The 10656-nt window shown below is 37.4% G+C and overlaps 1 protein-coding gene across 1 annotated transcript; it reads left to right on the forward strand.

The window, feature by feature from the left end:
• The first annotated feature begins 485 nt into the window (after positions 1–485).
• LOC139701400 (divergent protein kinase domain 1A-like) lies at positions 486–2572 on the forward strand. The gene is made up of 2 exons (XM_071600033.1): positions 486–807; positions 1033–2572. The coding sequence occupies exons 1-2, from the start codon at positions 513–515 to the stop codon at positions 2022–2024; spliced, it is 1287 nt and encodes a 428-aa protein (XP_071456134.1). The 5' UTR covers positions 486–512; the 3' UTR covers positions 2025–2572.
• Positions 2573–10656: the final 8084 nt, after the last annotated feature.

Raw genomic sequence — 10656 nt, forward strand, 5'->3', positions numbered from 1 at the left:
TTTTCGACTTGCCCAGGGCTGACTTGGCTGCTCTCTGCCTGCTGCTCAGCTGTCTTCCCAAGACATCTTTTCAGTGTTATGCTAGGGAAATCCTTTGCACATCTCTTGCATCAGGATTTTCCCTTCTTGTGTCGTCCTTTCCCTTTATTCTTCTCTTGTTTTGGTGGTATACATCCTTCAGAAACTTCCTGGGGAACTATGCACAGGAGTTAAGTTCATTAGATAATTCATGTCTTAAAATGTCTCCATTTTTGCCTTTGTACTTAATTGAAATATGTTGTAGAATTTGGGGCTGGAAAAAAAATTTCCCTCTGAATTTTGAAAGCAATGTTTCATTTTTCTCCCCCTGGTTTCAAGGCATTATGATTCCTGATGCTTTACATATGGCCTGTTTTTAGAAATCTTTATACTCTTTCCTTTGTCTCCAGTGTTCTTGTCTGTCTGTATCTCTCTCTTTCGGTGCTAAGAATTGAACCCAGGACTGCGGCGCGGCGGGGCGATGTGTGATTACCATGGCGAGGAGTCTCTGTCCGGGGGCCTGGCTAAGGAAACCTTGTTATCTCCAGGCTCGCTTCTCATATGTGCGGATGAAATATCTTTTCTTTTCCTGGTTGGTGGTTTTTGTTGGAAGCTGGATTATATATGTGCAGTATTCTACCTATACAGAACTATGCAGAGGAAAGGATGGTAAGAAAATAATATGTGACAAGTACAAGACTGGAGTTATCGATGGGCCCGCATGTAATAGCCTCTGTGTTACGGAAACGCTTTATTTTGGAAAATGTTTATCTACCAAGCCCAACAATCAGAGGAAGAAGACCTTAAAAATATACTGGTATAGGGCTGGGGTTGTGGCTCAGCAGTAGAGCACTCGCCTAGCGTGGGTGAGGCACTGGGTTCGAGCCTATAAATAAAAATAAAGGCATGTGTCCACCAACAACTAAAAAAAAAAAACATTTTAAAAAATATAATAGTATATGTTTTAGAGTTTTCTACTTAGTGTGATACATCTCTTGTCATTCTTTTTCACAAAGATGTATTTAGGGATTTGGGATAATCTACCAGGTGTTGTGAAATGTCAGATGGAACAAGCTCTTCATCTTGATTTTGGAACTGAGTTGGAGCCAAGAAAAGAAATAGTTCTATTTGATAAGCCAACTAGGGGAACTACTGTACAGAAATTCAAAGAGATGGTCTACAGTCTATTTAAGGCAAAATTGGGTGACCAAGGAAACCTTTCTGAACTGGTTAATCTCATCCTAACAGTGGCTGATGGAGACAAAGATGGCCAGGTTTCCTTAGGAGAAGCAAAGTCAGCATGGGCACTTCTTCAGTTAAATGAATTTCTTCTCATGGTGATACTTCAAGATAAAGAACATACCCCCAAACTAATGGGATTCTGTGGTGACCTTTATGTGATGGAAAGTGTTGAATATACCTCTCTTTATGGAGTAAGCCTTCCATGGGTCATTGAACTTTTTATTCCATCTGGGTTCAGAAGAAGTATGGATCAATTATTCACACCATCATGGCCCAGAAAGGCTAAAATAGCCATAGGACTTCTAGAATTTGTGGAAGATGTTTTCCATGGCCCCTATGGAAACTTCCTCATGTGTGATACTAGTGCCAAAAATCTAGGATATAATGAAAAGTATGATTTGAAAATGGTGGATATGAGAAAAATTGTGCCAGAGACAAACCTGAAAGAACTTATTAAGGATCGTCACTGTGAATCTGATCTGGACTGTGTCTATGGCACGGATTGTAGAACTAGCTGTGATCAGAATACAATGAAATGTACTTCAGAAGTAATACAACCAAACTTGGCAAAAGCCTGTCAGTTACTCAAAGACTACCTATTGCGTGGTGCTCCAAGTGAAATTCGTGAAGAATTAGAAAAACAGCTTTATTCTTGTATCGCTCTCAAAGTCACAGCAAATCAAATGGAAATGGAACATTCTTTGATACTAAATAATCTAAAAACATTATTGTGGAAGAAAATTTCGTACACAAATGACTCTTAGTTCATTTGGACATTGTTACCCTTGTAGGAAACACTATCTCAAGAACAATTTTGAGCATTTTAAGAATGGCTTCTGATTCAGAGATCCCTTTCCTGGGCCAGAGAGCCATCATCAAAATATGTGATTACTACAGTAATGGCAGGAGGTATAGGATCAACATAATCAAAAGATTTCATTCCTGCCCTTTTACATTTCCCCAGTACATTCACTGTATAACTATTTTGACTAATGACTTTTAAAAAAATGCTGTGAAAAGCCTCATTCCATAAACATCAACAGTGGGTGTTTTGTAGATTTATGTTAGCCAAAATACCATTGCTAAAACATTGTTTGCATTGAAGCTGTTTAAAAAATTTATACGTGAATTTACTAATGTCTTAGCATGGTAAAGTTTGCACACTAACACAAATTAAGATTGCAAAGATATATTAAAATTATTCCTTTAAAAAAATGTTGGGTTAGTAGCATGGTTTGTTGTATTGTAGACTTTAAACACTCTTTAACCTCAAGACATCAAATGTGTAGCTGAAGTGGCTTTTAACTTCAGGACAACATGCAGGTACTTCTAGTGGCCGAAACTGAATTTCATTATCCTAAAGATTTTTGATGGGTCCATCTTATTATCAACCAGCCCTTTAAAAAGGATTTATCTTGGGGTGGGGATGTAGCTGTGTTTGAGCACTTTCCCAGCATTGCATGACCATAATCATGGGAGACTTCAACACACCTCTCTCGCCACTGGACAGATCTTCCAAACAAAAGTTGAATAAGGAAACTATAGAACTCAATAACACTATTAATAACCTAGACCTAATTGACATATATAGAATATACCACCCAACATCAAGCAGTTACACTTTTTTCTCAGCAGCACATGGATCCTTCTCAAAAATAGATCATATATTATGTCACAGGGCAACTCTTAGACAATATAAAGGAGTAGAGATAATACCATGCATCTTATCTGATCATAATGGAATGAAACTGAAAATCAACGATAAAAGAAGGAAGGAAAAAGCATACATCACTTGGAGAATGAACAATAGGTTACTGAACGATCAATGGGTTATAGAAGACATCAAGAAGGAAATCAAAAAATTCTTAGAGATAAATGAAAACACAGACACAACATATCGGAATCTATGGGACACATTGAAAGCAGTTCTAAGAGGAAAATTCATTGCTTGGAGTTCATTCCTTAAAAAAAGAAAAAACCAACAAATAAATGATCTCATACTTCATCTCAAAATCCTTGAAAATGAAGAGCAAAACAACAGCAAAAGAAGTAGAAGGCAAGAAATAATTAAAATCAGAGCTGAAATTAATGAAATCGAAACAAAAGAAACAATTGAAAAAATTGACAAAACTAAAAGTTGGTTCTTTGAAAAAATAAACAAAATCGACAGACCCTTAGCGATGCTAGCGAAGAGAAGAAGAGAGAGAACTCAAATTACTAGCATACGGGATGAAAAAGGCAATATCACAACAGACACTTCAGAAATACAGAAGATAATCAAAAACTATTTTGAATCCTTATACTCCAATAAATTAGAAGATAGTGAAGGCATAGATAAATTTCTTAAGTCATATGATCTGCCCAGATTGAGTCAGGAGGATATAGAAAACCTAAACAGACCAATATCAATTGAGGAAATAGAAGAAACCATAAAAAGACTACCAACTAAGAAAAGCCCAGGTCCAGATGGGTATACAGCAGAATTTTACAAAACCTTTAAAGAAGAACTAATACCAATACTTTTCAAGCTACTTCAGGAAATAGAAAAGGAGGGAGAACTTCCAAATTCATTCTATGAGGCCAACATCACCCTGATACCTAAACCAGACAAAGACACTTCAAAGAAAGAAAACTACAGACCAATATCTCTAATGAACCTAGATGCAAAAATCCTCAATAAAATTCTGGCGAATCGGATACAAAAACATATCAAAAAAATTGTACACCATGATCAAGTAGGATTCATCCCTGGGATGCAAGGCTGGTTCAATATACGGAAATCAATAAATGTTATTCACCACATCAATAGACTTAAAAATAAGAACCATATGATCATCTCGATAGATGCGGAAAAAGCATTCGACAAAGTACAGCATCCCTTTATGTTCAAAACTCTAGAAAAACTAGGGATAACAGGAACATACCTCAATATTGTAAAAGCAATCTATGCTAAGCCTCAGGCTAGCATCATTCTGAATGGAGAAAAACTGAAGGCATTCCCTCTAAAATCTGGAACTAGACAGGGATGCCCTCTCTCTCCACTTCTGTTCAACATAGTTCTCGAAACACTGGCCAGAGCAATTAGACAGACGAAAGAAATTAAAGGCATAAAAATAGGAAAAGAAGAACTTAAATTATCACTATTTGCAGATGATATGATTCTATACCTAGCAGACCCAAAAGGCTCTACAAAGAAACTATTAGAGCTAATAAATGAATTCAGCAAAGTGGCAGGATATAAAATCAACACGCATAAATCAAAGGCATTCCTGTATATCAGCGACAAATCCTCTGAAATGGAAATGAGGACAACCACTCCATTCAAAATATCTTCAAAAAAAATAAAATACTTGGGAATCAACCTAACAAAAGAGGTGAAAGACTTATACAATGAAAACTACAGAACCCTAAAGAGAGAAATAGAAGAAGATCTTAGAAGATGGAAAAATATACCCTGTTCATGGATAGGCAGAACTAACATCATCAAAATGGCGATATTACCAAAAGTTCTCTATAGGTTTAATGCAATGCCAATCAAAATCCCATCCGCATTTCTTATAGAAATAGAGAAAGCAATCATGAAATTCATATGGAAAAATAAAAGACCCAGAATAGCAAAAACAATGCTAAGTAGGAAGTGTGAATCAGGCGGTATAGCGATACCAGACTTCAAACTATACTACAGAGCAATAGTAACAAAAACAGCATGGTACTGGTACCAAAACAGGCGGGTGGACCAATGGTACAGAATAGAGGACACAGAAACCAATCCACAAAACTACAACTATCTTATATTTGATAAAGGGGCTAAAAGCATGCAATGGAGGAAGGATAGCATCTTCAACAAATGGTGCTGGGAAAACTGGAAATCCATATGCAACAAAATGAAACTGAATCCCTTTCTCTCGCCATGCACAAAAGTGAATTCAAAATGGATCAAGGAGCTTGATATCAAATCAGAGACGCGCCGTCTGATAGAAGAAAAAGTTGGCTACGATCTACAGTCGGTGGGGTCGGGCTCCAAATTCCTCAATAGGACACCCATAGCACAAAAGTTAATAACTAGAATCAACAAATGGGACTTACTCAAACTAAAAAGTTTTTTCTCAGCAAAAGAAACAATAAGAGAGGTAAATAGGGAGCCTACACCCTGGGAACAAATCTTTACTCCTTACACTTCAGATAGAGCCCTAATATCCAGAGTATACAAAGAACTCAAAAAATTAGACAATAAGAGAACAAACAACCCAATCAACAAATGGGCCAAGGACCTGAACAGACACTTCTCAGAGGAGGACATACAATCAATCAACAAGTACATGAAAAAATGCTCACCATCTCTAGCAGTCAGAGAAATGCAAATCAAAACCACCCTAAGATACCATCTCACTCCAGTTAGATTGGCAGCCATTATGAAGTCAAACAACAACAAGTGCTGGCGAGGATGTGGGGAAAAGGGTACACTTGTACATTGCTGGTGGGACTGCAGATTGGTGCAGCCAATTTGGAAAGCAGTATGGAGATTTCTTGGAAAGCTGGGAATGGAGCCACCATTTGACCCAGCTATTCCCCTTCTTGGTCTATTCCCTAAAGACCTAAAAAGAGCATGCTACAGGGACACTGCTACATCGATGTTCATAGCAGCACAGTTCACAATAGCAAGACTGTGGAACCAACCTAGATGCCCTTCAATAGACGAATGGATAAAAAAAATGTGGCATTTATACACAATGGAGTATTACTCTGCATTAAAAAATGACAAAATCATAGAATTTACAGGGAAATGGATGGTATTAGAGCAGATTATGCTAAGTGAAGCTAGCCAATCCCTAAAAAACAAATGCCAAATGTCTTCTTTGATATAAGGAGAGTAACTAAGAACAGTGTAGGGACGAAGAACAGGAGAAGAAGATTAACATTTAACAGGGATGAGAGGTGGGAGGGAAAGGGAGAGAGAAGGGAAATTGCATGGTAATGGAAGGAGACCCTCAGGGTTATACAGTGGAGGAGGTAGAGAGAGAGGAGGGGAGGGGAGGGGAGAGGTGGGGAGGGGGGAGGGGGGAGGATGGGAAAGGCAGCGGAGCACAACAGACACTAGTATGGCAATTTGTAAATCAATGGATGTGTAACTGATGTGATTCTGCAATCTGTGTATGGGGTGAAGGTGGGAGTTCATAACCCACTTGAATCAAAGTGTGGAATATGATATGTCAAGAAATTTGTAATGTTTTGAACAACCCACAATAAAAAATTAAAAAAAAAACAAAAAAAAAAACTCTAAAAAAAAAAAAAAAAAAAAAAAAGAAAGAAAAGAGAATGGCAGTGGGCAGTTTTGCTGTATGTGTGGCCCTTTGGTGATATTTAATTAGAGATTTGAAGAGTCCAGGGAGTGAGCTCTCTTCTCCCACATGGGAAAAAATAGTCCAGGGGTTGAAGAGGATATTCCCATAGTCCCTAAGAATGTATGCTTAGCATGTTTGAGAATGTGTGCTCAGCATGTTTGAGGGTTAGCAAGCAGCTGATTGCTGGTGAACAATGTGTGATGGAGGATGTAGGAATGGCTGATTTCCAAGAGGTTGAGGGTCCACATCACAAAGGACTTTGGAGGCCATAGTGAGGAATGTTATATTATCTCCAATATGATGGGAAGCCACTGGGATATTCTGAGCAGATTAATAGGATCTGCTTTATGTTTTGAAAGGCTTGTTCTGGCTATAATGATGCAAGATTCAAAGCTGGGAGCTCACTAGGAGACTATTGCAGTAGTCTAGAGGAGAATTGATGTTGATTAGGATTAGGATGTAGGGTAGAGGTGGTGAGTGGAAATTGTGTGTGTGTGTGTGTGTGTGTGTGTGGATAAATGTATTTGTATTATGAACTTTTTCTGTAATTTTCATTTTGATTTGGGGTATTATTCAGTATCCCATTATAGTGTTCATTACAACTAAGGATACACTTAAGCAATACCTATGGTGTCTTTTGAAAGGCAGGTAAAGCTTTCAAAAAAAAAAAAAAAAAAAAAGAATTGAACCCAGACCCCCACACATGTTAGGCAAGTTCTCTACCACTAAACTAGTCTTTCTTTTTTTTAAGTAACCATTTCTTTTTTTAGTTGTTGATAGACCTTTATTTTATTATTTATTTATATGTGGTGCTGGGAATCAATCCAGCGCCTCACAAATGCCAGGCAAGCACTCTACAACTGAACACAACCCCAGAACTATTCTTAAATGTCATTCATATATATATATATATATATATATATATATATATATATATATATGTTTTTCTGTGGTTTCATTTTCAAATATTGTGCTGGAATTAAATGGATCCTTTCCATCTGAAAACAAGCCTTTTAGTTCTGGGGAATTTTCTTGAATTATTTCTTTGATAATTTCCTCCCCTACATTTTCCCTATTCTTTCTTTATAGAACTCTTAATATTCAAGCATTAGACATTCTCCTAATTGTCATTTTTCTTTCCTTTCTGGGAAATTTCTTCAATAGTATCTTCCAAATCTTTTATTGAGACTTTCATTTCTACTAATGGTCTCTAAAGTACTCCTATTTCATGAATGCAGCATTTTCTTATCTTTCTGAAGTTGTTAATTATAGTTTTATTGTGTCTTTTCTAAATGTTTCTTTCTTCTCTTTGTTCTTTGGGATTTGTTTTCCAGCTGAAGATTTTCCTCCTGACCTGGGGAATCTTAGCTGTCTACTCATGTTTGGGGGAGGCACCCTGTAGCCTGTTTGTATAGTGGTTGGGGCTTGTTTGTAGGCTTCTCTGTTATTGAGGTGCCCTTCAAGACTGAATTCTTAGGTCTTTCTTCTTGGACTGCTGAATTCTCTAGACAATGATCCTTTTAATACTTTGTAGGAAAGAGGCTGAGCTGAATATATTCCCTTTAATCTCCAGAAAACAGTATCCCAACCATCATCAGATCCTTATTGTCCAGATAATATACCTCCTACTACAGAGGCAGGGAAGTGGCTCTGGGATTTAATAGATCCCCCTTCTCCTTTTCCTCTTCCTCCTTCTTTTTGTAATGCTGGATGTGGAATCCGGGGCCTCACACATACTGGTCAAGTGCTCTACCACTGAGTTACATGCCCAACCACTTCCTGATTTTTTAAGAATAAAAATGCTATCCTGAGACAGAGTCTTGCTAAGTTGCCAAGGCAGATTTCCCAATTTATGAACCTCTTGCCTCAGCCTCCTGAGTAGCTGGAACTACAGGCAGGTACCAGAGCACCTGGCACCATTCAGTTTTTTTAAATTCCAAAATTTTGTCCTGTCATGGTCCTTTCCATTCCCTTTTACTTTGTGAATTTGTATCTTTAAAAAAAATCACGATTGTATCAATCTATTTATTGATGGGGGGGGGGCAGTTAAGAGGAAGCAAATATAGTCTGCCCTGTTAATAGTCCCATGGTGAGTCTCCCTATCTAACTCTTTGCTTCCCTGGGCCCATTTCTTATTCCTTTTTCCTTGAAGGCCCATTACTGATTCCCTTTTGCCCTGGTCTTTTCTTAAAGGATTTTCCAACAACTATCAAGATGAAATCCAACAGAGATAAACTGTAAGGTTTTATACGTGGGGAAAGTCTCCTTTAAAACAACCCAAAATAGTAGAGGTATTGCTTAATGCCCACACATGGGAAAAGACTATGATATCAATGTAATTTATGGATGTGATATGACTGTCTTTCAAATGCTAATTCTTATGTAGTATACTAGTTTATATACTAAAAGTATAGAAATATAATGCTCAGAGCAGGGGAGAGGGGTATATTCTCTGTGTCCTTGGTATTTGTCTGTGGATACCCTGGGATTCCCTATCCTGTACTTCAACAAGGATGATCTCATCTTAAAACAAACAGACAAAAGTGCCTTCACTTTAGAGATGGGACTTAAAACTTCAACGTATGAGGGATTTTGAAACATCTAACAATGCTTCGTTTGAGACTGAGAATATAAGAGGGGAATATAATGAGCCATCATATGGGTGGAGGACTAAATTTGGATGATATTGTCTGGGAGGTGAGAATTTGAACTAATGGTAGACAGTATAGAGAAGAGAGTGGCAGTTCCAGATCAAAAAGACCTTTCTGCTAAGAGCTCCCCAAGGAGCTGGTATTGGGCTGGTATTCAGGAAGCTGCTCTTTCTCCCTATCTCTTTGTGTCTGAAGAATTAGTGGCTGAATTAAGTAATTTCTTTTTTAAAATTAGCATATTAGAGTTATACATGATATTAGAGTTCATTTTGATGTCATCATTTGAGCATGGAATGTATTTTACTCCAATTCAGTCTTCAGTCATTCCTGTTTTCCCTCCCTTCCTCCCTTCCCCTGCTCCCTTTCCTCTACTCTACTGGTCTTTCTTCTATTTATTTATAGTTTTAAAATTAGTGTTTTATAGATACATGTTGTGGTTTATTCGTATATTTTCACACAGGAGAGTTTGGTCAATTTCATTTCACTCTTCCTCTGTTTTCCCGTCCCTCCTTCCTCCTCTTCAATCTCCTTCCCCTACTCCACTGACCTTTCTTCTATTTTTGTGAGTCCCATCCCTTTTCCCTTATTTTGGTCCTAGCTTCTGCATATGAGAAAAAATATTCAACCCTTGACTTTCTGAGTCTGGCTTATTTCACTTCGCATGATTTTCTCCAGCTTTATCTATTTCCCAGCAATTGCCATAATTTCATTTTTTTTAAACGGCTGGGAATATATCCATTGTATATACATACCACATTTTCTTGATCCAGTCATCTATTTATGAGCATCTTGGCTGGTTCCATAATTTGGTAGTCGTGAATTGCTGTATCTCTATAGTATGATGATGTTCGTTTTTGGGGACAAATACCAAGAAGTGAGGTATTGGGTCATATGTTGTTTCCATTCCAAATTTTTTGAGGAATCTCCATACTGCTTTTCAGGGTGGCTATACTAATTTTCAGTTCCACCAATGATGTATGAGTGTATCTTTGATCCCACATCCTCACCAGCATTTATTATTATTTATGTTCTTAATAATTGCCATTCTGACTGAAGTGAGATGAAATCTCAATTTAAAATTGTTTTGATTTGCATTTTCCTGGTTGCTAGAGATGTTGAACATTTTTTTTTTAATCGTTGGCCATTTGGATTTCTTTTTTTGAGAAATGTCTATTTAGTTCCTTTGCCCTTGCCCAATTTTTAATTGGCTTGGTTTTTCGGGGGTTAAGTTTTTTGAGTTCTTTATATATTCTGGATGTTAATCCCCTACCTGAGGAGCAGATGGCAAAGATTTTCTTCCATTCTGTGGGCTCTCTTTTTACACTTTTAATTGTTTCCTTAGCTGTGCAGTAGCTTTTTAATTTTATGCTGTCCCACTCATTGATTCTTGGTTTTATGTCTTG

This window comes from Marmota flaviventris, chromosome 12, assembly GCF_047511675.1.
Source record: "Marmota flaviventris isolate mMarFla1 chromosome 12, mMarFla1.hap1, whole genome shotgun sequence".
Taxonomy (NCBI): domain Eukaryota; kingdom Metazoa; phylum Chordata; class Mammalia; order Rodentia; family Sciuridae; genus Marmota; species Marmota flaviventris.

Bases quoted from the DNA above. Each gene is read 5' to 3' on its own strand.
- LOC139701400 (XM_071600033.1), top strand. From the start codon at position 513: ATGGCGAGGAGTCTCTGTCCGGGGGCCTGGCTAAGGAAACCTTGTTAT. The intron at 808-1,032 runs AGAGGAAGAAGA...TCTTTTTCACAA, and splicing joins ATCTACCAAGCCCAACAATC to AGATGTATTTAGGGATTTGG.